Genomic DNA, 26905 nt, shown 5'->3' on the forward strand with positions numbered 1-26905 from the left:
CAGTCTCAAATGCTATAAAATATTACCGCAAATTGAAGATTTTAACATTCTAGGAACAGTATTCCCTTTCTCTGATATCATTTTTCTCCAGTCTCTCAAATTTTGTTGACTTGAGTAAACAATGTTACAGGTAATAGATAGAAGCCATTTTTATATTACTTGGGTATGCTTTAGAATGACACACGTTTACCTTTCTCATCAAGCTTTCCTAAAGGCCAATGTTAAAGTGAACACCTGGGTAGATTAGCTCTGCTGGTTAGAACCCCAGGGCAAGTGAAGCCAATCTGGGTCATAGGTTTGATCACCCCAGAAGCCAATGATAATCTCTGTTCGATTGGCCACACAATACAACTGCAAACTGGTCCCAACCAAACTGCAGATATCTTCAGTCTATCTCTCACAATGGGGATTAAGTCACAGTGACTACAGCCCAGCAAAAATGTATCCCTAGTACTCAGGAACAGCTCAGACTGCCTAACTGCCTCTGGGAGTGTTGTCAGTGTGTCTGGAGATAAGGATTAGGTTAACTTAGTTGGACTTCTAGCTGGGGAAGTACCCCAGGAGTGGGCTTTGGGGTAAGGAGAAACCAGCTTGAGATTATCATGGGCCTCAAGATTTTACTGAATTTTGTAAGGAGGTAGACAACAATTCAGTATCCTGCAGGTAGGAGGATTCAAACTCATAATCCCCAGCCTGCAGTCTGGGACTGTCTGTGGCAGCACCCCCAAAAAACATCTGTGCTGTGCAATATGGGGGCAACTAGCCACAGGCTCCTGAGGAACACAGAAACTAATTTTTTTTATTTAATTTGATTTAAACTTTGTACCTAAGCTTTAATTAAAGTTGATCCATTTAAATTTAAATAGCCACCATTTTGGACTGTAGAGATGTAGAGTACAAAAAGTAATAATATACCAACAGTGATAATAAAATAGTACCAACACTTAATAAGAGCTTACTATTTTTCAGTCACTCTCCTAAGTGTACTGGCTCATTAAATGTGCTCCACTATCTTGCAAAGACACTACTTGTTTTCCACATGTTGTGTGATGAAAATATAAATTCATGTAAAATAATCATTACTAACTTCACTACAATTCTGACATCGTGTAGTTTCCAAACCTATGTATACTAAAATTTTAATTAGCATTAGTCAGTGGGTTTTTTTTTTTTTTTTTAAGTAAAAAAAGGGTTGGAGGACTTCCCTGGTGGTCCAGTGGTTAAGACTCCACTCTTCCAATGTGGGGGAGGGAGGCAAGTTGCGACCCCTAGTCGAAGAACTAAACTAAGATACCTCATGGTGTGGCAAAAAAAAAAAAAAGAAAAACTTTTTTAATTTAAAAAAGGGGTTGATTCATATCCTCAAAAAGATTAGAAACCAGGGACTTAAAATGTGAGCTGAAGGGCAAATGAGAGAAAAGAAAAAAACTATCTTCACTTTCAATTTTCCCCACTCTTTCCCACCCTCTTTTAAGAGAGAAGCCCCCTGAAATCAGACACTCATTTCCTTCCTTGTGTCCCTCGAGAAAGGACAGAGGGAGCTGAGGGGAATTAAAGAGAACCTCGCTTCTGTTTTCTGCCCTTGGAGCGGAACACCATCGGCTCCCTCTGCCCCGAGCCACCCTGTGCCCACCTCAAGCCCTAGCCTGCATCCCTTCCCAGAGGCTGCAGACGCCTGAGTGTGTGTGGGTACCAGGATGGAAGGCCTGTGCAGTTCCACTCACCTGAGCACATCTCCCCCTTGTAGCGGACACAGGAGAAGTCATCACACTCGCAGTACTTGCCCGTGATCTTGCCAAAGTCACTGCTGTGGCAGACACACTGGCCGCAGAGACACTCGCCCCGCTGGCTGCAGATGGGCTGGCCCTCCCGGGGGCTGCACTCGTCCTGCTGCGAGGGGCGGTAGTCCTCTTCCGAGCACTCGCACTGGGACCCCAGCCAGCCAGGCCCACAGCGGCACACCCCACACTCAAAGGTCCCATTGCCATTGTTGCAGCGGTGGCTAAAAGGCTCAGCCTCGGCCTGGCAGGCACAGTCACAGTCGAAAGTGACCTGCACGGTGAGGCTGTCTTTGAAGCCCACAGGCTTGATGGTGAAGGACTTCTCCTTCTTCTGGGGACAGCCACGCACTTTGGCCTCAATGCTGAAGCTCACCTGGATGGAAAGTAAGATCATGTTCAGACACAGGGGACCCTGTTGACACTCCAGCCCTGGAGGGAAAGAAGCTGTTCCCTGCCCTGCCCAGGAATACTCAAACTGGGTGTCCTGTCCCCCGCAAGCCAAAGTTCCTCAGCTTTGCCACTACCAGGGTCTGCAAAGCCAAAGCAAGAGCCTGGGGACAGTTGTGCATTGTGACCTGCTGGCTGGGTGTAGACATGACTTATAATCACGAGATAGTATTTTATAAAAAAAAATAAACCAGTTCAAGCAGAGCAGAACCTATGATCTTATAAACACTCTGCCTTGGCCAACTAAGCTAGCTGATTACATAATATCAAGGTACACAAAGCACTATTTTGTGGCATTGTATGGTAACCCTGGGGCTTCCCAGGTGGCTCAGTGGTAAAGAATCTGCCTGCCAATATAGGAGATGCAAGAGACATGGGTTCAGTCCCTGGGTGGAGAAGATCCCCTGGAGAAGGAAATGACAACCCACTTCAGTATTCTGGCCTGGGAAATCCCATGGACAGACGAGTCTGGCGGGGCTACAGTCAATGGGGTCACAAAAGAATCAGACATGACAGCGACTAAACAACAATGGTAACTCTAACCCATACAGTGTCACGTAGTGACAACCGCAGGCTCAAGGCCTACTGTTCAATTTCTTTATAGTTTATTTTTATTTATTTATTTATTTTGGTCCTGCCTTGCAGCATGCAAGATCTTAATTCCCCAACCAGGGATCGAAACCGTGAGCCCTGCAGAGGAAGCACAGAGTGACAACCACTAGACCACCAGGGAGGTCCCTGTTCAATTTCCATATGACATTTCATCACTTGTGCAATCAAACATGTTTCAGGCCAACGTTTCTTACTAAGGTGTGTGCACCCGTGCCGACAGTATAGACAGAAAGAGGGATGGGTATAGACATTAAATGATACAGGCATGGATGACATAACTATAGATAAGCCCCTCTCTTCTTCCCACCCCTTTCACCATCCCTCTCTCCTAAGGCAGAAGCCAAGGAGAACCACCACTAGGGAAGGAAAGCCGCAGAGGGACTAAGGAGGCAGAATGAACATTTGCATTCTGAAATTCCATGCTGGGTATTTTCACCTGTTCTGTTTGCTGCCAAATCTTCAGCAGCTAGGACAATGCCTGGCACGAAGTCAGGGCTCAATAAATATTTACAGATGACATTTCCAGTTACGTTGTGAAGCAAAGAAAGGCATTACTTTAGAGGAGGGTGGAGACCGGTAAGGGGCTGAAGGCAAGAAATATTGTCTGCAATCGGCTGTGCATAAACAGTCACCTAAATGCAAGTTTTTAAAAAATCCTGATGGGGAAGTTACTTAACGGAGAAAGTTTAGGTAACAGAAGCCTCGGAGGCAAAGGCTGGCAGCTCCGTTCCATCTGACTTGTAAGGACGTTCAGGAAGAAAGTACAGGGAAGGAAGGGGTGGGTGCCCACAGAGGTTCCGGAGCACAGGCCAAGGTGAGAGCCGCAGCGTCAGCCCCTGTCCAGCCCACCTCACCGTGTCTCCAATCTTGAGTCCGACACAAGACTTCAGGCCTGGGATGACTTCATTGTTGAGACATGTGGCGTTGAAGGATAAGGACAGCTCTTCGGGGAGGTCACGCACTTCCAGCTCTACTTTAGAGCGGATTTTCTGAGCAAGAAAGGGCAAAAGAAGGCACGAAAACGGGCTGAGAGGACACAAGTAGGGGCCAATTACATCCCAAGCAAAAACCACCAGATGGTCCTGGACTCACCTCACCTAAATGCTGAGGTCCACCTGCCAGCTACCACAGCATTCCTAGGAGCCTGTATCCTACTAACCTTCCAGCCCAAGACCTGCTCTCGCTCTTTCTCCACTTGTGTCTAGGTGAGTCTGGGTAAAATCTAAACCAGCTGTGCCCTCCTGCAGACCTCACAGACTTGCAAGAAAGGAGTGCTGATACTGGTCGCCTTGGGTAGTACCACTTTCTACCTAATTTTTCATCAGCCTCCCTTTCCCCATAATTCAGCTCCCTCTTTCCTCTGTTGTTGGAGCCCAGCTCTCCCTCAGTCTGTACCCACTCCCAGTTTCAGGGTCCTGCTCCTTAACATCATCCCCATTGTCTCTTTCCATTTCACCTTCTCTAAGCAGTTCCCCTGTTGTTCCTATGGCTCCCTCCATTCCCTCCTGAGCCATTTCTGTTGCAGAAGGCTGCATTCCTCCAGTGCTGCCTATCACCTAGCCTCTGGAAGAATAAGAAGGCACTCAAGGCTGCATAGTGGACTAGCTGCCAGGACTCCCAAATCTGAGGCCTCCTGGGTAACGCCAAGTGCCGTGGACTCTTAGCAGGTCCATTCCCAGTGTAAGACGCTTACCCCATAAGCATCCACAATGAGCTGGAGAACATTGCTGGAATCAGTAGACAGAACCCCCACTGTGGTCCCTGGGATGAGCTCACTATAATTCTAGAAAAGAAGACAAAGATGTCTAGGGATGACTGATAAAGGTGGTGGTCTCCAAAAGCCCTCCCCAAATAGATGGAGGGTCTTGAAACGAAAATTGAGGGAGGGATGGGATATTTCACTTATCACTGCCAGGAATATATCTAGCAGTTTTTCAGCCCTGAGAAAAATTACAGAGAACCTCTCACACCCCTCTTCCCACTAAATTACTCCCCTCCACCACTGCAAACGTCAATACACCCATCCTGCTAGGTTCAAGGTTGGAGGAGAGAGGTTCACCAAAAGTAATCATTGGCTCCCAGGTCTTTCCTGATTGGAGACCATGGCCAAAGGTAGTCTGGGTTGGTTCCCTGAGATAGGTCCACCCATCACAGACCCCACTCCCACTCCAGGAAGCCCCGAAGGTATGGTCACCTGGTAGAGATTGACTACGCTTTCAGTCACTGCAAAGATCAAATTGATGTTTTTCTGGGATAGCTTCTCAGTCATCAGCCCCAAGGAGGGATAATCCTGTAAAAAGGGAGGATGTGGAGATTAGTTAAGAAGTAAGAAGTCTATTCACATACATCCCTGGATTCTAAACCTTAGGACTTGGTTGATTTGGGCCATGGCCCAGACAGTGGTGGGGCTTTAACTTTTTCACCCCATGACAATAAGAAGCAAACACAAACTCAGGTGTGAACTCGGGATAGATGAAGAGATACAGGCTTGTAGTATCAAAACTAAACACCTCTTTCTTCCTACTCAGATTTGAAGCATCCACACCAAGGAGCAGCTTCCTGGACCAGGTACTGCCAGGCCTCGTCGTTTTGAAGCTTACTCCTGTTTTGTGGCTCCTAACAAATGCCTTGGCTTGGTGTTCACAGTACTCTGCCATGTGATCTCAACCTTCCTTTCCAGTCATCATGCAGCCTCTCTCCCCCTTTCACTCACCACTGATCTGGAACCCTGTCTTTCTCCCACCTGAAGTGGACTTCTTTTTGTTAATCCTCCTTCCTTAGGTCCTCCAGCTCAGGTCTCACCTTTTCCAGGAGGCCTTCCTTGACCACCCCAATTCACGATGAGCTTTCTTCTTTTGAATACCTAACGCCTTTATCAAATGTTTCACCTAGTTAGCATTAATCATGCACCTTCTGTTATTGGTACCATATTTTCTTGACTAAATCAAAAACTCTTTAAGAGCAGGACATTATATAGTCATGTTAACATTCTCCAACCCCAGTAAGGGCATGCCTAGTGTGTATGTGTTCAGTCGCTTCAGTTGTGTCTAATTCTTTGCTACCCCATGGACTGTAGCCCACCAGGCTCCTCCATCCATGGAATTCTCCAGGCAAGAATACTGGAGTGGGTTGCCATACTCTCCTCCAAGGGATCTTCCCAATCCAGGGATCGAACCCACATCTCCTGAGTCTCCTGCATTGCAGGTGGGTTCTTTACTGCTGAGACACTGGGGAAACCCCAAGGCCCTGCAGAGACTAGGTGTCAGTCATTATAGACTCACCCCTTCCTTGGTAGTGCTCAGGCTGCATATGGCTGATATCAAAAACTCAAGCCAAAAAGGCAGTGCTGACAACGTATCTCGAATCCTAGACCTTTCAGGGAGCTCATGAGATTGTGAAATTCAGGTTCCTGCCTTCACACAGGTGTACATTTAAGCCACCTAGATGGAGTAGTTGCTATGTTGTCTTTAAGAAATGAAGAGTTCACATCTCCCCCTATATACTCAGAGTATCAGTATTCTGCAGGTCTGTACATTTCCTTTATGGTTTACTGCAATTTCTCCTGTTTCCATGTAAACTCCTTTCCTTTGTTTTACCTTCTGTGGACATAGAAAACAACTTCTAAGAAGTCTTCTCATACAGAGTAGTGGTTACCAGAGGGGAAGGGGTGGAGGAGGATGAAATGCGTAAAGAGGATCAATTGTATGGTGACAGATGGAAACTAAATTTGGGGTGGTCAGCATGGTGTAATGTATGCAGTAGAAAGATACTGATGTACACCGTGAAACACATAATGTTATAAACCAACGTTACCTCAAAAAAAAATAATTTAAAAAAAAAGTCTTCTTGGGACTTCCCTGGTGGTTCAGTGGCTAAGAAAACAGGCTCTCCATGCAGGGGCCCCGAGTTCAATCCCCGCTCAGGGAACTAAGATCCCACATGCTGCAACTAAGAGTTCATATGCCGCAATGAAAATCGAAGATCTAAGTGCTGCAACTAAGACCCAATGCAGCCAAATAAATAAAGAAAATATCTTTAAGGGTTTTCCATATTAAAAAAAAAAAATACAATTTTTTTTGTTTTTAACTTTAAAAAGTCTTCTCATGTATCAGCTAAACCATCCTTTAGCCCTTGTATTCCAGCTAAATGACTCTAAGCTCTTTATCCTTTCCTCACAGGACTGGCTCGCCATGTCTGGCCAGTCTTTGTCTCTTTTTCCTCTGTCTTCTTCCAATAACCACAGAGAGCATGATCCTCCAAGAAGGGGCTAATTTGTACACAATGACAGGATGGCCCTGCTTTCCAGCTGAACATATAAAAGTCCTCTGGGTCATTCTGGATGCCATGATGCTGCAGCTGGTGCTGGAGGCAGTGGGGATAGCAGTAACACTGACCCCAGCCAGGACCATCTCTAATAGTTATGCAGGTTGTACCCTGGACGAAGACAGGCTGCAAAGAGCCCTGTATCCTGCCCAGAGGAAGGCCTGTCATTTTCATATTCACACGAAGACTCTGCCTGAGTTAGGGCAGTCCTGGCCATAGTGAATAGGAACCATAAGTGGAAAAAAGAATCTCACCATGGTGGTGGAGGCAGAATAATGGTTGTCACTGCCCACATGACACTGCCCATCATTGGGCTGGACAATGCCTGCCAGCCTTCCATCCAGCGCTATGTGGGTCTTGGCATCAGTGGTAAACACCAGTAAGTGGGAGGCATCATTCCTCCAGCCAATCTTCTCCTGTTGGAAAAAAAAAAAAAAAGGTGAAAGACAGCAACTTTAGCTACATCACTGGTACAAAAAAAGACCCAAGGAGTTCCCAATCTGAAGGGCTAGACATGGGCTGGAGGATGGCCTCAGTCCCAGTCCTTGGAACACAAGCTGGAGCTTTCCAACTCAGCAGTTTCAGTTCTCTTAGAAAAACAGTCTCAGAGCTCACTAGTTCAAGCAGCTGAAAGACACCTACTTCGTCTCCAAATAGAACTTCTTCAATGAGAATCACACGGCCCATCCAGAAACCCACCTGCATCTGCAGAGCTGGGCTGGGCTAGAAGAAATCTTGCCTGAACATCTGCCCACTTTGCTGAGGTTAAGTGAACCCAGCCTGGACTCAGATATACTTCCAGAGAAGGTGGGGAGATGCTCTCCCCAGTAAGCATCTGGGTCCCCTAAGTTTCAAAAAAATATCAGCTCTGGCCAGGGAGCAAATACAAGCGGAAGTTGTTTATCAGCAGCAACATGTTGCTCATACTGTACAAAGCTCTGCTTAGTTCCTATCTTGTATTTCACCCAGAAATCCCCACCGTTGAACTACTTCCTCCCCATTTTGATCTGCATCAACCACACCTGGCACTCCACACCCTCCGAACTCACATCACAGACGGTAGCCTGCATGATGGCATCAAAACCACCCTCTGGGGCATCTCGGTTCCGTGACACATTCTGCTTCTTCACCTCCTCATTGAAGCGGGTCACCTGGTCAGTTAGTGTCAGCACATGTTTGTAGCCAAACATGGGCAAACAGGTAGCCTTCATACTAGGGAGGGAAGGAGATGATTTAAACAGACATCTGACAGAAAAGATTGCAGGGAGGGGGACTTCCCTGGCAGTCCAGTGCTTCCAGTACAGGGAATGCAGGTTCAATCCCTGGTCAGGGAACTAAGGGATCCCACATGCCATGTGGTGTAGCCAGGGATAGGGGTGAAGAAAAGACTGCCTGGGGAGTGGGAGGAAAAAGAGGGAGAGAGGTGTGGAAAGTGGTATACCCAGTCCAGTTGTATGAAGCTAGAAACATCCAGAGAGTTTAGACACTAAACCCTTCAAATTACCTAGGCATCACATTGAACTAACCTCTACCTAACTCAAAGGATAAGAGAGTGAACTGTGGAACCAGACTGCCTTGATTCAAATCCCAGTTCCTTGACTTACTAGTCATGGACCCCTAGGCAAGCTTCTTTATACCTAACATATAAAACAAATGGGGACATGATAGCTAGTAAGGGTTGTTGTGAAGCCTTGTTGTTCAGTCACTCAGTTGTGTCCAACTCTTTGCAGCCCCATGGACTGCAGCACACCAGGCCTCCCTGTCCACCACCAACTCCCAGAGCTTGCTCAAACTCATACCCATTGAGTCAGTGATGCCATCCAACCATCAAATTCCTTGCTGTCCCCTTCTCCTCCTGCCTTCAATCTTTCCCAGCATCATGGTCTTTTCCAATGAGTCAGCTCTTCGCATCAGGTACCAAAGTATTGGAGCTTCAGCATCAGTCCTTCCAATGAATATTCAGGACTGATTTCCTTTAGGATTGACAGGTTTGATCTCCTTGCAGTCCAAAGGACTCAAGAGTCTTCTCCAACACCACAGTTTGAAAGCATCAATTCTTCAGCACTCAGCCTTCTTTATGGACCAACTCTCACATCCATACATGACTACTGGAAAACCGTAGCTTTGATTATACAGATTTTTTTGACTATACGGACCTTTGATGGCAAAGTAATGTCTCTGCTTTTTTATACACTGTCTAGGTTTGTCATAGCTTTTCTTCCAAGGAGCAAGCATCTTGTACTTGTAAGGTTTAAATGAGTTAACATGGGGAAGGTTCTCAGATCAGAGTGAGGCTTTGGTTGCTATTGCTAACATCTTAATCTCAACACTTCTCTAAAGTAACATTAACATAAAAATAAGCAAAAGTTCATCAATAACTTTATGTCTCTGAGCTATCAATAAATTGATAGATCTGTGTCAAACAGGACACAGTTTTTTTTTTTTCTGTCCCCACTCCATTGGTTTATTTAACTCATGGTTGACATCCTTACTGGGTAAACTTACAACCCACATAACTCTCAAATCTAAAAAGTAAAGCTGTACCCTGACAGACTTGATAACCATTATTTTAAATTATAGTCCATGAACCTGCATAGTCTCACCACCAATTAAATAAATAAACCATTTAGTTGTAAGCCAAAGTCTCAAAGTAGGGACACATCCATTTATGCTAGATGGTTCAATAAATATCACTTCCACTCTTTTATATTCCTCTAGGACTTAATTCCTTGCATTTTAACTCTGTAGGGCCCATCTTCTAGATAAGGAGGACAATAACAATGGAATCGATCATTCTGAAATCATAATTCCTCTGTTTACTTATCCATAAAGTTCTCTCTCTACATTTGGTCTCATTTCTCTTTTATTCTCTCTTGTCTACTATTTATTTGTGACCTAGACCAGGAAGCTAATGAATTTCCTTTCTAGGTCTCCAAATAGCTTTGTTTATAATTAACAATTTTGGTTTATTATTATCTATTAACACAGTAAGTGGGTCGGCCTGCTTGCCAGACAGGGAGACCTTGGTAAAGAGGAGAAACAATTTGGCCAGAAGGCAGCCAACGAAGCCAACTTGGAGGTAGAAATAAGAAGCAGGACTTGGGCATATCTGGGGCAATGGGAAGAGATGCTATCCTGGCTTCTACAGGAGAGACTTACTCATAGCAAGGGTTTCTGATAGCCTCTGGTGGAGAAATATACATGTATGGTGACACGGGCTTGTCCACAAAGGCCCCGAAGCCAATCCGCAGGTTACTGGTGAGCTTACGCATCTGGGAGGCCAGCTTGGTACCCAGGTTCTGGATGTTCCGCAGGTCATCCTTCATGGAGTAAGACAAGTCCATTAAGTAGTAGATGTCCACAGGGTAATCTTCCACCTGCCGAACTTGGACGGAGAAAATCTTCGAATCATCTGTAAGGCAGAAGGACATTAAGTCTTCTCCTCTTCTTCCTCTAAGACTTAAGCAGATTTGGACATATTTTCTGGGCTGCGCTGTGCTTAGTCACTCAGTGGTGTCCGACTCTTTGCCACCCCATGGACTACAGCCTGCCAGGATCCTCTGCCCATGGGATTCTCCAGGCAAGAATACTTGAGTGGGTTGCCGTGTCCTCCTCCAGGGGATCTTCCCAACCCAGAAATCAAACCCAGGTCTCCTACAGGCAGATTCTTTACCATCTAAGCCACCAGGGAAGCCCATGAATACTGGAGTGGGTAGCCTATCCCTTCTCCAGGGGATCTTCCTGACCCAGGAATGGAACCGGAGTCTCCTGCATTGCAGGTGGATTCCTTACTAGCTGAGCTATCAGGGAAGCCTTTGGACATATTTAGGATGAAGCAAATTTTTTTTTTTTTTTTTTGCTGTGCCATGTGGCTTATGGGATCTTAGTTCCCTAACCAGGGACTAAACCCAGGCCACCACAATAAAAGTAACAAGTCCTAACCACTGGACCACCAGGGAATTCCCTGAAGTAACTTCTTGAGCAAACCAAACTTGAAAGCCCTGGTTCCTCTTCCTCTCCCCTTGCGATTCTATTACTCTTTCAATCTTTTAACTCTCCTATTTTTAACCTCTTCTTTTCCATTCTAAAAGTCTTCACTGTCTCTAAATCCCCATCTGTCTCATCCCTGGGTGCCAAGGGTTTACCACCCAGGATCACAGAAGTGTTGGCAGTTACTACACCCCAGACTCTGTAAAGAGAGGAACTGTGTTCCACTCTTCTCTGAATCGCACAGTACCCGACACATGCCTTGCACATAAAACGCTCTTTCTTAAATTCTTGATTTAATTGGAAAGTCAATATCAGTGCTTCGAAAAGCCTGTCTCTTAGCCTAATCCTTACCCCTCTGAAGGTCTCCTGCCCCTATTTTCTCTGCCCCTATACATGGCCTTGCCTCAATCTCACATGGAAAGGGGGCTTATAAACTGCTTCCTCATCTTATATATCATTTGAGCCCCAAGAGAAAGCTATGTACTGGGCAAAACAGACATTGAGGAAAACAAGAAACAAGCATTTTTATGGCAATCCACTCCAGTACTCTTGCCTGGAAAATCCCATGGACGCAGGAGCCTGGTGGGCTACATGGGGTCACAAAGAGTGGGACACAACCTAGCAACTAAACATTACAATGTTAGCCAGGTTAACTAACTCTCCCAAGGTCAAATAGCTAATCTATGGAAGAGTCAAGATTCAAACTCCGATCTTCGGACTCCAGGCCCCCAAGCCTTCCATTTTCTTCCATTCTCCTGCTCACACCTCCCCCCACATCCTTCTCTTCCCACCACAATTTCCTCGTGAGCCACGTCCACAGGCTCCCTACCTGGCCGTAGACGGAGGGCAATCCTCTGGGGACTGACTTGGGTAATCTGGGAGCTGTCCCCAGTGCCCTTGTCACTGAGGGGCCTGGCCTCCAGGATTCTGGCCTCGCTGATCGGGAACTCGATGGACTCCGGGTGGCAGTTATCCTTCAGTAGGTTCTCCTTCAGGTTACAGCGGGGCGAGCCTGGAGGCAGCGCCTGTAAGACAGAGGTCCAGGGGCAAGTCAGTGATCAGACCAATGGTGGCTCTTTGCTTCCTGCAGCCTCTGCCACCTCCCGACTGCCTAGAGCTTACCCAGCACTTAGGAGCTAAACCAACATCAATGAACGCATGTGGTCCTTCCTAAGACAGTACCTAGGCCTGTTGTACAGAATGGGGAAATTGAGGCATCAGAAAGGTTAGGTGAGTGTCTGTTCTTGGATTGGCAGGTAAGAAGACGGGCAGTACAATAAGATGCCTACTGGGCAGTTTTTCAAACTGTAAAATGCAACCTACCTGTGAGTTGGAAAAATCAACATAGTAGGTTTCAACCACCCATTAATTAAGTAAAATACAACATACTAGAATGGCTTCCCAGGTGGCTCAGTGGTAAAGAATCTGCCTGCAATACAGGAGTTTGATCACTGGGTCAGGAAGATCCCCTGGAGAATGAAAGAGTGACCCACTCCAGCATTCTTGCTGGGGAATCCCATGGATAGAGGAGCCTGGTGGGCTACAGTCCACTGTGTCCCAAAAGAGTCAGAAACAACTTAGCAACTAAACAATAACAACATAACAGAATAGAAAGTATCAAAGTATATATGTAGCAAAAGTAAATATTATTTTGTGAAAGGTTTATATATTGGGAAGTGGGGTATAAATTGTATAATAAATATGGTATACATATACTGTGGAATATTACTCAGACATAAAAAGAAACAAAATTGGGTCATTTGTAGGGATATGGATGGACCTAGAGCCTGTCATACAGAGTGAAGTAAGAGAAAAACAAATATCATATATCAATGCATATATGTAGAATCTAGAAAGATGGTCCAGATGAACTAATTTCCAGGGCAGGAATAGAGATGCAAACATAGAGAACAGACATGCTGACACAGTTGGGGGAGCAGAGGGTGGAACAAATTGGGAGAGCAGGATTGACATATACACTACCATGTGTAAAACAGATAGCTGGTAGGAACCCATAAAGCACAGGAAGCTCAACTCAGCACTCAGCAGTGAGGGGTGGGTGGGAGGGAGGCCAAGAGAGAAGGGATACATGTATATATATAACTGATTCACTTCATTGTGCAGCAAAAACTAACACAACATTGTAAAGCAATAATACTCCAATAAAAAAGAAAGAAAGGAAGACGATGTACTTTCTGTGAGTCAGGGTCCAAACAGTTTGGAAGCCACTGTGTTAAGACACTGCTGGAGTGTGAGACCCATGACAGCAGGGATTATGTGTATCTCCTTTCCCCTCTATTTCCAGCACCCAATCTGAGGCTGGCCACCAAGGTGATAGGGGAGGATACAGGGAGAGAACAGAGAGTAGGAGCTAAGAGCACAGATGAGCTGAGACCACAGCTCAGCATTGCCTCTTACTAGCTAGTTACCAGGGCAAGTGACCTAAACTCTCCAGGCCTTGCTTCGTCATATTCACAAGGGTGTTCTACAGGACAATATAAGGCAGTACCTGTAAAACACAGGTACGGCGCCTGCCATAGGGTAAGTGCACGATAAATGTTAGCTATTATTGTAAGACGTTCTATAAACAGTTCCTGGATAAATTAACTATGAATAAACTTCACAAGGGAGAAGGCAATGGCACCCCACTCCAGTACTCTTGCCTGGAAAATCCCATGGACAGAAAAGCCTGGTAGGCCGCAGTCCATAGGGTCTCGACGAGTCGGACACGACTGAGCAACTTCACTTTCACTTTTCACTTTCATGCATTGGAGAAGGGAATGGCGACCCATTCCAGTGTTCTTGCCTGGAGAATCCCAGGGATGGCGGAGCCTGCTGGGCTGCTGTCTATGGGGTCGCACAGAGTCGGACACTACTGAAGCGACTTAGCAGCAGCAGCAGCAAACTTCACAAGCTTGGGAAAATCCCATGATGTCAGGTCACTAACCAGAGCCTGTTCTATCACTTTCAGCTTCCTCCCTCATGCTGGCCAAAGGGCAGGCTGAGCACCCTTCCAAACACCCTGGAATGTGCCCCACCACCCTCTGGAGCTTTGTGTATGTTTCCACCCAAGCACTGAACAGGGGGACACGCTGTGTCGGAACAGACACTAGAAATCAGTAAATGGGTTTGATTCTAGGTCTGCCACTAACCAACCATGTGACCTCAGATAAGTCATTTCACTCCACTGAGCCTCAGTTTCCTCTCCCATTCACCCTTGTCAGAGGGCTTGTATGACATGGTGCTTTCAGTCTCTTCCTCCTCTGACATTCAGCAAACCTAGCCAGCACTGTGTGGACACAAGCCCACGAGGGCTTCTTGCCAGCCTTGTGGGGGTACTGCCTGGAAAGCTAGAAGACCTCTCCTGAGACCTATTTCACAACATCTAGGCCTTCAGTCCAACAATCCCCCACACCCCCAGCCACCCCGTCTCACAGCCACTTTCAAAAGGCAGCTGAATAACCCTACCGACATTCCAGAACAACTCTTGTTAACATTTACGGAGTACATACTGCATGTCATTAACCTCTTAAAATGAGTGAAATCTGATCTCTTTCACACGGAACCAAGACACCACCAAGCTCACCCTCAGCCTCCACCTCTAGGGCTGAGGCCCTTGTCCCGAGGCTGTCCAGGGCTGGGTGCACACTCATGAGTGGAGGGACATCCTCTGAGCCAGACCGTGGTCCCTGCAGAAGAAACAGTGGCCTTGCTTCTCGACGGTCTTCACTGTGCATTTTAAAGTGACAACCACACAACACAAACTCTTTGACCTATAACTTTCCTGGTGGCGCAGACAGTAAAGAATCTGCCAGCAGTGCGGGAGACCTGGGTTCGATCCCTGGAACAGGAAGATCCCCTGGAGAAGGAAATGGCGACCCACTCCAGGATTCTTGCCTGGAGAATCCCATGGACAGCCAGGCTACAGTCCATGGGGTCGCAAAGAGTCGGACATGATTAAATGACTAGCACACATACACACTGCATGTCAGGCACTAGAAGAAGCACTGTACGTGCAATATTGCAGTCCTTCTGATTACAGTTCTAAATGCTGGAACTATTGCTTTTTCACAAATTACAAACCTGAGGCTTGGAGGTTTCACAAATGAGGAACCCAATCTTAACAAGTAAGAAATCAAAGGTTGGAGAAAATAGGTAATTTTCCCAGAGTTGCAGAGCTCAGAAGGGGCAGAAGTGAGATGCTGATTAGATGGCCTGACTGTGATTAACCTGATAAAATGGTAAGTTGTATTACATTCCATGCAGAGTGGGAATCAAGGCAGAGAATCAGGACTGTGGAAGAGAGTGTCCTGGGAAGAGCCACACTTGAGAATGCTGCAATTAGGGAACAGAATGCTAGATGGGGATACGGGAGGTGTGGGATGGATAGGTAACATCCTGTCTTCCCGGCCCCTCAGGGGACTGGAAGCCATGTTTCCAGGAGAGAGACTGAACCACAAGGAGCCATCCATATTCAGAAAATCCTGAATCTGTAGCCTAAAACCTCTCCTGATGCTTGAAGTCCTTCTCCCTCTCCTGCCTGAGGAGGCCTTACAAATAGCTGTGAAAAGAAGAGAAGTGAAAAGCAAAAGAGAAAAGGAAAGATATACCCATTTGAATGCAGAGTTCCAAAGAATAGCAAGGAGAGATAAGAAAGCCTTCCGCAGGGATCAATGCAAAGAAATAGAGGAAAACAATAGAATGAGAAAGACTAGAGATCTCTTCCAGATAATTAGAGATACCAAGGGAACATTTCATGCAAAGATGAGCTCAATAAAGGGCAGAGATGGTAGGGACCTAACAGAAGCAGAAGATATTAAGAAGAGGTGGCAAGAATACACAGAATAACTGTACAAAAAAGATCTTCACAACACAGATATTCACGATGGTGTGATCACTCACCTAGAGCCAGACATCCTGGAATGTGAAGTCAAGTGGGCCTTAGGAAGCATCACTACAAACAAAGCTAGTGGAGGTGATGGAATTCCAGTTGAGCTATTTCAAATCCTGAAAGAGGATGCTGTGAAAGTGCTGCACTCAATATGCCAGCAAATTTGGAAAACTCAGCAGTGGCCACAGGACAGGAAAAGGTCAGTTTTCATTCCAATCCCAAAGAAAGGCAATGCCAAAGAATGCTCAAACTACTGCACAATTACACTCATCTCACATGCTAGTAAAGTAATGCTCAAAATTCTCCAAGCCAGGCTTCAGTAACACGTGAACCTTGAACTTCCAGATGTTCAAGCTGGTTTTATAAAAGGCAGAGGAACCAGAGATCAAATTGCCAACATCCGCTGGGTCATCAAAAAAGCAAGAGAGTTCCAGAAAAACATCTATTTCTGCTTTATTGATTATGCCAAAGCCTTTGACTGCGTGGATCACAACAAACTGGAACATTCTGAAAGAGATGGGAATACCAGACCACCTGACCTGCCTCTTGAGAAACCTATATGCAGGTCAGGAAGCTACAGTCAGAACTGGACATGGAACAACAGACTGGTTCCAAATAGGAAAAGGAGTACGTCAAGGCTGTATATTGTCACCCTGCTTATTTAACTTATATGCAGAGTACATCATGAGAAACGCTGGGCTGGAGGAAGCACAAACTGGAATCAAGATTTCAGGGAGAAATATCAATAACCTCAGATATGCAGATGACACCACCCTTATGGCAGAAAGTGAAGAAGAATTTAAATGCCTCTTGATGAAAGTGAAAGAGGAGAGTGAAAAAGTTGGCTTAAAGCTCAACATTCAGAAAACTAAGATCATGGCATCTGGTCCCATCACTTCATGGCAAATAGACGGGGAAACAGGGGAAACAGTGGAAACAGTGGCTGACTTTATTTTGAGGGGGCTCCAAAATCACTGCAGATGGTGACTGTAGCCATGAGATTAAAAGATGCTTACTCCTTGGAAGGAAAGTTATGACCAACCTAGATAGCATATTCAAAAGCAGAGACATTACTTTGTCCACAAAGGTCCATCTAGTCAAGGCTGTGGTTTTTCCAGTAGTCATGTATGGATGTGAGAATTGGACTATAAAGAAAGCTGAGTGCTGAAGAATTGATGCTTCTGAACTGTGATGTTGGAGAAGACTCTTGAGAGTCCCTTGGACTGCAAGGAGATCCAACCAGTCCATCCTAAAGGAGATCAGTCCTGGGTATTCATTGGAAGGACTGATGTTGAAGCTGAAACTCCAAGACTTTGGCCACCTGATGCAGAGAGCTGACTCATTTGAAAAGACCCTGATGCTGGGAGGGATTGGGGGCAGGAGGACAAGGGGACGACAGAGGATGAGATGGTCGGATTGCATCATCAACTCAATGGACATGAGTTTGGGTAAACTCTGGGAGTTGGTGATGGACAGGGAGGCCTGGTGTGCTGCGGTTCATGGGGTCACAAAGAGTCGAACATGACTGAGCAACTGAACTGAACTGAACTCTCCTGCCCAGCCTTCCTCTAATAGGCAGAAGGGCTTCCCCGCATGGAAGGGACCATGAATAATACCAACAGTCCTACAGACTGAATTTCTGCATCCCCCCAGAATTCATACACTAAACCCTTACCACCAACATGATGGTATTAGGAGGTGGGGGCTTGGGAGATGATAGATCATGAGGGCGAGCCCTCATGAAAGGTATTGTGCCCTTATAAAAGAGGCCCCAGAGTGCTCCCTGGAGGACTTCCCAGGCAGTCCAGTGGTTAAGACTCCACCTTCCAAAGCAGGGGGATGCAGGTTTGATCCCTGTTCAGGAAACTAAGATCTCACATGCTGAGAGGTAAGGCCGAAAATTGAAGGGAAAAAAAAAGAGTTCCCTGTCCCCTTTTGCCATTTGAGGACATAGTGAGGAGATGCTGAATTTGCTGATACCTCAATCTTAGACTTTCTAGCCTCCAAAATAGTCAGAAATAAATGTTCATTGTTAAGCCACTGTGGCTATGGCATTTTTGTTACAGCAGCCTGAACAGACTAAGACAAATGGCACAAGCACCAACCTAGCCCAGGCAAAACACGGAAAGAGCTTCCTTCTTACTCAGTTTCACGGGTAAGAGAAACGGCATCAGCAATGGGAAACAGCGCACGAGACTTAACCTTCCTGGTTCAAAAGATCCTAACAGGACATCACAGCTCCTCCAAGTCTCAGAGAGACGAAAGTCTTGCCCCACTCCCCTAGCTCAGCCAGGGACAGAACGGCAGAGAGGAGAACTCATGAGCATTTAGCGTTTTTGTGTTCTAATTCTTCCTGCTCCTGCCTGTCTCTCCCAACCCTTCTCTCTCAGGAAGCAGTCTCTTTCTTGCTCACAAAACTCCCTACTGTACCTCTGATTCCAGCTGCCCACAAAGCCTCAGGCAGAAAACCTTCCAAAAAAGGCAATGACTGGATGGACCAAGATGCCCTGTTGCTGATCCTTTCCAGGAGTAAGACAGATGCTGAAAGAGAGAGGGGGAAGGGAGAGCCCAGGAAACGATGAGAACAGCAAGGCTGTCGGGTATCTTCAAGCTGCATGGTAAAGGGAGAGAATGTTTTGGAGGGGCTTTCCTGACCCCCATTTTGTAACAAGGCAGTGTTTAGTAGAGGAAAGTTTGAAGTACTAAGCCTTGCTGACAGTGCTTTTGGTTTGTTATGGATTTCCTTAGAAATCTAAACACTAAGAAACAAAAACTGTCTCCTCCCCTCCCTCCGTGTCGCTGACAGCAGAGGTCAGGAACCTAACAGGGCTGCTCCTTGGCCACCCTCTCCCTGAGAGCTTGCTGTCCCAGAAGCATACCAAGGCAGTGACCTCAACACACTTGGGCTCCATTCCCTGTCCTAATAACCCAGGCTGAGCAGGTAGAAGGAATGTGTGCAGGTGACTCAGAGAGAAAGCTGGAAGGAGGCGGAGAGAAGTGGTCAAGTTCCAGTGCCTAGTGAAACCAGATGTTACACAAAAAGGGCAAAAATAACCCAGACCCAGGGAAAGGGTTGGAGCCCAGAGGTGGGAGGCTCCAGCCCACGTTCTGTATGAGCTGAATTCCCACCCTCTCCTGGGAGAATGACACATGCTGTTAGTCCCATTCTCCATTAATCCCATTTTAGAAACTGGGGAAGCACAGTGCGAATAGCTGTCATTATTCTACTTATTTCACAGGGCTGGTCAGGGGATAAAATAAAACTGTGAACAGGAAACACTTTCAAGATGTAAAAATCTCAATGTAAGTACTATATACTCAAGTCCTTTTGATCGGATATAAACAAGGGCTTTCCAGGTGGTGCTAGTGGTAAAGAACCTGTCTGCCAATGCAGGAGATGGAAGAGACTCGGGTTCAATCCATGGGTCAGCAAGATCCCCTAGAGGAGGGCATGGCAACCAACTTCAGTATTCTTGCCTGGAGAATCCCTTGGACTGAAGAGCCTAGCAGGCTACAGTCCATAGGTTTGCACAGTTCAGTTCAGCGCAGTCACTCAGTCATGTCTGACTCTTTGTGACCCCATGGACTGCAGCACATCTGGCTTCCCTGTCCATCACCAACTCCCGGAGCTTGCTCAAACTCACGTCCATCGAGTCGGTGATACCATCTAACCATGTCATCCTCTGTTGTCCCCTTCTCTCCCTGACTTCAATCTTTCCCAGCATCAGGGTCTTTTCCAATAAATCAGTTCTTCCCATCAGGTGGCCAAAATGTTGGAGCTTCAGCTTCGGCATCAGTCCACAGAGTTGGGTACAACTAAAGCAACTTAACACACAGAAACAATAAATTCAAATAGGTAACTCTTTTCTACTGTTGCCATTTTAACTACTATTTTTTTTAATATTTATTGATTTGGCTGTGCGGGGTCAGAGTTGCAGCCAATGGGATCTCCAAACTTCTTTGCGTCATGTGAGATCTACAGTTGCAGCATGTGGGATCTAGTTTCCTGACCAAGGATCAAACCCGGGCCCCTGCATTGGGAGCGTGTTATCTTAGCCACTAGACCACCAGGAAAATCCCCACTACTACTATTACTGCATACTTTTTTCTTGGAGGGCAAGGAGCAATATATCATGTGACTTTCCCCTCTCCCAGAGAACTAACTGCTGCTGCTGCTGCTAAGTCGCTTCAGTCATCTCCGACTCTGTGCAGCCCCATAGACGGCAGCCCACGGGCTCCCCCGTCCCTGGGAGTCTCCAGGCAAGAATACTGAGTGGGTTGCCATTTCCTTCTCCAATCCATGAAAGTGAAAAGTCAAAGTGAAGTCACTCAGTCGTGTCCAACTCTTAGCGACCTCATGGACTGCAACCTACCAGGCTCCTCCGTCCATGGGATTTTCCAGGCAAGAGTACTGGAGTGGGGTGCCATTGCCTTCTCTGAGAGAGCTAACAAATGCCTCCAAATAAATTAACAATAACTAACAATAATGAATTGTTCTCTTGATTGACATCTGATGAGGACAAGAAATTGAACATACAGAGAGAGCTGTGGAGAGAACAGAAAGAAGGAGCAGAAAAGGAAAGCATTTTAGTTTATTGTTACTGATATTCAATAACAATCCATTCTAATGCAACAGGTTCAGGGTCCACCCTGGACATCCTTATATTTAACAAGCACCCAAGGTGATTCTTACCAGCAGGCAAGTTTGGAAGGTTCTAATTCCCTACGTGATGCCACCGAGGCCAAGACCACAAGCTGAATCTCAGTGTGAGGCCAACTTCTCTGCTAGATTCACAGTCCAGAGACAGCACACCACCCCAACCCATATCAGCATCCAGCCCCGCCAAGAACACACCCTATGCAGATGGACCGAAAAGTCTGCACTCATCCACGTTGGCTATGTTTTCCTAAGATCCAGCCAAGTGCTTGCTATCCACACCCAGAGCTGCTGTCCGGCAGGACCAGGGAAAGCTCAGCCCAACCAGTTGTTTTTGCAGGCACTGCCAACCCTGCCTGTAACAGCCAAGGTAGGAGAAGCAGAAGCCGAAGGTTTTCCAGGGTCGATTATTCAACAAATCACAGGCAAAATGGCCCAGATGGTTCATTTTGGTTTTAAAATCAACAGCCAAGACACTTTCAGCAGTTACACTTGGTCAGTGCAGGGGAAGCCCTCAGGGAAAAAAATAAAGATGGCAGTCATGTTCAAGTTACAGGCCGGGATTCCATTCTCCCTGGTTGACAAACGTTGCCCCATGCTGGCCTCCTCTGCTATCCCGCCTCCCCGCCTCCCTCCTCGAGAGATAGTTGTAGTCATTCACTAAGCCCTTGGCCTCCATACCACACCCCACCCCCAGCTTTCCCAGGATGCTGATGAAGGCCAAAAGGGTGTTTCACCAACTTCCTGTCTCCACCTTCCGCTCCCTAGGCCATGTCTCCATTGATTCAATCTGGAGCAATAAATCTGACTTTGTCACTCAAAACAAACAAACAAACACTTTCCTGTTTAAATTCCATCCTCCCAGAAAATATCTTTTTGGACCATCTACCTCCTCTCATCAGATTCTTTGGTCCCAGAAATACACCCCAAGAGGAACAGTGGTAAAGAATCCACCTGCCAATGCAGGAGACACAAGAGACACAGGTTCGATCCCTGGGTCAGGAAGATCACCTGGAATAAGAAATGGCAACCCACTCCAGTATCCTTGCCTGGAAAATCCCATGGACAGAGAAGCCTGGCGGGCTACAGTCCATAGGATCACAAAGAATCAGACATGACTGGGCACGCACGCACTCACGCACACACACACCTCTTCTCTTTGATTCCACACCCCCATCCCTAGGCTTGTCCTGCATTAAGCTTTGATCCTATCCTCTACCTTTCTTCCCCTCTTTCTTTCTTCCTCCCACCTCAGATTGGACAAAGTTCACCATGGCCACCATTAAATATTCTACATTTTTCTCTAAAATCTGAATCACATGACCTAAGGGCTTTGTCCGGTGGGGGCTCAGCATATCTATTACCTGGTTTGTCCCTATGCCAATCAAGAGAGGTGACAGACATTCCAAGAATGGTTTTCTTTTCCCCCAGATTCCTCTGAACCACAGTTTCTCCCTTTTGTCTTGCTTTGGGTTGCAAAGGGGGGAAGGCAGAGGGAGGAGCATCCTTTGAGGACCCTAGGGCTTCTCCCCTGACTACTCTTCTGCTCCAGCCAGCTAGACGCCCTCCAATTCAGCACCCTTCCCATCCGGCTCTCCCTTCTTCGAGGATTCAGCCGCATAATTCCAATTTCCTTGTAAAAGAAGCTTAATAATATGATGATGATCAAGGGAAGGAGGATATGGCCAATGAGAAGGGAGAGGCCACATCACACTTGAGGGGCCAGTTCAGCCCAGAGGGGTGGAGAACCCTCGGGGGTGGAGGGGAAGGACTCACTCAACGTCCCACCCCCAACTCCTGGCCTCAGGGAACGTTTCATTTGCTAAAAGAAGTCAGTGTGGCCCAGATGTTGGGCAGCTGCCTCTGGAAGCCGTTCTCGTGCTGAACTGCACAGAGGCCAAGGCATTGCGTTGGGCTGGCCTCGGCCGTCCTGGCCTCCCTCTCGTTGATAAACACCGCCTCGCAGCTCCCGCTCCCCCTCCCCTCACCAGCCTGCCAGGGAGGTTGCCTTTTTAGGAAACTCAGCAGATGGGGGAGAGGAGCCGGACAAAGAGAACCAGGGCTCGGTTCAGAGCACTTCACAGAGCCACAGAGCGCGGGGACAGGCTGTCCTGACAGAGGGCACCTCAGGCGGCTGACACCCACCCAGGCCAGGAGTTCAGGTAACCACCTGCCGGGGATGAGGCCCATGACTCAGCCTCACACTCTGTAATCACTGGACCCTCTCCAGCCACACGCACGCCCAGCCTTGCCAGCTCCAAATTCCCATCCTAGCCACAAACACAGCCATCCCCTCAAACACACTCATTCCCCAGGGCCCCAGACACAACAAATCCACTGCCTAGACACAGCTAACCCTTTCCTGTCACCCTCCCAGCCTCACCAAATTGGCCCAGCTCCTTCTCTCATGAACACCTTCCCAAGAGAAGGAAGGAAGGAGAGAAAGAGAGAGGAGACAGTAAAGCCACGGGGCCCAATTGTCAGACAGGAAAGGGAGAGAAAAGGCCCTGACTAAACAACCCCACATGCAAGCGCAAGATCCGTCTGTCATTTGCCTTTTAAAAATTCTGGAATGTTCATAAGCCAGCATCCACTCTGTACCTATAACCCCCTTGTGCCTCCCTTTTTGTGACCTGGGGCCCAGCCTCCCAGGGGTGTTACACCCCAACAAAAACAAGCAAAGTGATAAAATGGCCACAGGGGAGGCCAAGAGGTCCAGCCTACTTGCCTAAGGCCAGGGCCATGCAAGACACTCTGGACGGCATTCCCAGCGATAGCGCATGACAGCTCCCTTCAACATCCATCCATGGGAAGGCTTCTCCCTAGTGTTGCTCAGAAGGGACAAGGGCTCGTATACTTAGGAAGGAGGAGATAGCCCCAAGGGTCTGTTTCTACACAAAGGCAGCTAAGTCTGAGAAAGAAATAAAGTCAGATATCTGCTCCTTACCTCATCTGAGCACCAGGCACATGTGGGACTCACAGCCAGACATTGCTGGCAGGAGCTCACACCTCGTGTGGCACAGATGTTGGGCCCTGCAACAGAAAGACAGAGGTTTTAGCATCCAATTTCGCTTGACACAGTAACTGGCCTGCCTTAGCCTTGCCCACCTTTCCCAAATGCCCAAGTTTACAGCTCTCAGATGCACACAAATACACCTTCACCAGCCCATAGACACTTACCCAACATAATTTGGGGAAAAAGAAGGAGAATGAGGAGTCAAAAGAAACTCATCACTGCTCTTAACTGATGAGGCTACGGTGATGGCAAGTGATGGAGCAAGTGTCAGATCATAACTGATGGAAAGGCTTTCATTGGGACTTCCCTGGTGGTTCAGTGGTTAAGAATCTGCCTTCCAATGCAGGGGGTAATGGGTTTGATCCCTGGTAAGGGAACTAAGATCTCACATGCCACAGGGCAACTAAGTCCACACACCACAACTACTGAGCCCAAGCCCTCTAGAGCCTGCATACCACAACTAGAGGGAAGCCTGCACACCACAACGAAAGACCTCATGGTGCCACAGCTAAGACTGGATGCAGCCAAATAAATAAATATTAAAACACACACACACACACACACACAAAATTAGATTTAATAAAGAAACTGATTTAACAGTTTAACTGTTAAACACCTGATTTAACACCTGTATTGTACAAATACAAATCTGAGGTCCAGAGCCATGGTAATTACTTTAATGATTTATTCATAGCCACTACACAGGGAATTCAGAGCCTGGATGAACTAATATTAACACACAGCCTACATATGGGGGTTGGGGGTGACAGCCACAGCAGTGTCCAACTGGACCATGAGGGGAAAGCAAATCTTCTGAAATCTTCTCAAGCTTCCCAATACATATATCTTGGGATGCAAGCATAGAATGCTTTAGGGAGAACTAAAGAAATACTAGAAAAAGTTGACTGATATAAGCTGGAAGAACATGGAATTTTGGAATTAGAAAGCCTGTATTTGAATTCTGAATGCTTTGCTAACTAGACATGTCATGACCTCAGTCAACCTGGTGAACCTCCACGAAGCTGATAATATCTATCTCACAGGAATTGCACAAGGAATTCACTGAAGTAAAGGAGAAGCATTGTGTACACTACAAAATGTCATTCAAAATGACACTGTTAAGGTTAAATCTCCTTGCTCAGGACTATTGACATAGAAAGTACAAGAGATGGATCGAAACTTTCTGGAACACCAGAAGAGAACCTAACATTCCTTTTTTGAAGAAATCTCTGATTTTAATCATAGAGACCTTGACTTTTTGTCACTACATCTGCAGTGTCTAGAAAGCCGTAGATGCTCAATAAATCGCTGCCGCTGCTGCTACTGCAACTAAGTCGCTTCAGTCATGTCCACCTCTGTGCGACCCCAGAGACGGCAGCCCACCAGGCTCCCCCATCCCTGGGATTCTCCAGGCAAGAATACTGGAGTGGGTTGCCATTTCCTTCTCCAATGCATGAAAGTGAAAAGTGAAAGTGAAGTCACTCAGTCATGTCTGACTCTTAGTGACCCCATGGACTGCAGCTCACCAGGCTTCTCCATCCATGGGATTTTCCAGGCAAGAGTACTGGAGTGGGGTGCCATTGCCTTCTCTGCAATAAATCGCTACTGAATTTCAATAACATGGAAGGGTAAAGACCCCTCAAGTCTGATTATATCAGAATTCTGAGAACTGGTTTCAAATTACCTCAGTTCAATTGAAGACTGTGAACAGTCTTCAAACTGTCAAAGGCTGCAGAAAAAGTTGAGGGAGGAATAGAGACAACCAGAGGGATGAAAAGCATTCCATAAGAAGTCCAGCCAGGAAGTAAACCACAGACATTCACCATCCTCCGTGTTCCCCACAGCTTAGCCTTCCTGGCCTCAGTCAGGTAAACCTTCTCTTCCTCCAGGGCTCCCAGCAAGGCCTTTTCCAGTACAGTCAACCCTCCACATCCATGGGTTCCACATCCTCAGATTTAAACAACCAAGGGTCAAAATATATACAGAAAAAAAAAATTCCAGAAAGTGCCAACAAGCAAAACTTGAATTTGCCATGTGGCAGCAACTATTTATCTACATTGGATTTACAATTATTTACATAGCATTCACACTGTAAGGAACGTAGGATGATTTATAGAATACAAGAGTATGTGTGTTATACGCCAACACTAAACTATTTTTATAAGGGATTTAAGCATCCTCAGATTTTGGTGGTCAAGGGAGCCTGGAAAAAATCCCCTGCAGATCCCAAGGAACAATTATGCAAAGAATAGAATGAGGGAGACTTCCTTCCTGTGCGTGCGTGCTAAATCACTTCAGTCATGTCTGACTCTGTGTGACCCCATGGACTGTAGCCCTCCAGGCTCCTATGTCCATGGGATTCTCCAGGCGAGAATACTGGAGTGGGTTGCCATGCCCTCCTGATTCCTGACCCAGGGATCAAACCCAAATCTCTTATGTCTCCTGCATTGGCAGGTGGGTTCTTTACCACTAGGCCATCTGGGAAGCCCAGACCCCTTCCTGATATGACTTAATTATCCTGACAATTCCTTTATCCAGTTTTCTGAATTGGTCCCTTGTCCTTAGCTGGTAAGACCAGCAAATATATTTGAGGGGAAATCATCCTCATCATTGGGATGTTTCCCCAGTGTCCCTTGAACTTCTTACAGAGCTGGGTATCTCAGGTCACTTTATAATACTATGACTGAACTCCCTTTCAACATCTGGGGGGGCGGGGGGACAGAAAATGTGCATGTATACACGTACACACATATACACGATATTGTTAAAAGAAACTATCCAAAATGTGGAACTAGGCAAAGGGAGTACTGGGTGAATTTTCAAGGTAATGCAAGGGGTTGACCAGTGGCCTCACCATGCTAAGGGGTTATATAATTTCAGGGGTGTGTATCTTTGTTTGACCTCTATTGATTAGGATATCTTATAGTCCTATAAGAGTAGAGGTTGGCCTGTAGCAAATGAATAACAATGGATATAATTCTTGAAGAGAATGATGTATATGATTCTTACCCAACAGCAATGCAAATGATTTCTTTCTAGTAGCAAAGATAACCACCAGAGGTTAAGGTTTATTGCTTTGTTGAACATTAACCAATCTTGAATCTATTGGGCAACTGATTTCAGCATTCCATTGACTGACTGACTGTAACTCCCTTTCTTGAATTCTCTTTTAAACTAGTCAACATCTT

The 26905-nt window shown here is 46.5% G+C and overlaps 1 protein-coding gene across 2 annotated transcripts in view; it reads right to left on the bottom strand.

The window, feature by feature from the left end:
- ITGB3 (integrin subunit beta 3) overlaps positions 1–26905 on the bottom strand; it is a 60459-nt gene that overhangs the window by 18347 nt on the left and 15207 nt on the right. For both annotated transcript variants that reach the window (XM_006060699.4, XM_044938847.2), the window contains exons 2-10: positions 23649–23734; positions 11983–12178; positions 10323–10575; positions 8213–8375; positions 7418–7579; positions 5035–5130; positions 4534–4623; positions 3695–3829; positions 1725–2154 (exon numbers count right to left, since the gene is read on the bottom strand). In XM_006060699.4, coding sequence (XP_006060761.4) covers positions 1725–2154; positions 3695–3829; positions 4534–4623; positions 5035–5130; positions 7418–7579; positions 8213–8375; positions 10323–10575; positions 11983–12178; positions 23649–23734 — 1611 coding nt within the window. The remainder of the gene's footprint in view (positions 1–1724; positions 2155–3694; positions 3830–4533; positions 4624–5034; positions 5131–7417; positions 7580–8212; positions 8376–10322; positions 10576–11982; positions 12179–23648; positions 23735–26905) is intronic.

Source organism: Bubalus bubalis, chromosome 3 (assembly GCF_019923935.1).
Source record: "Bubalus bubalis isolate 160015118507 breed Murrah chromosome 3, NDDB_SH_1, whole genome shotgun sequence".
Classification (NCBI taxonomy): domain Eukaryota; kingdom Metazoa; phylum Chordata; class Mammalia; order Artiodactyla; family Bovidae; genus Bubalus; species Bubalus bubalis.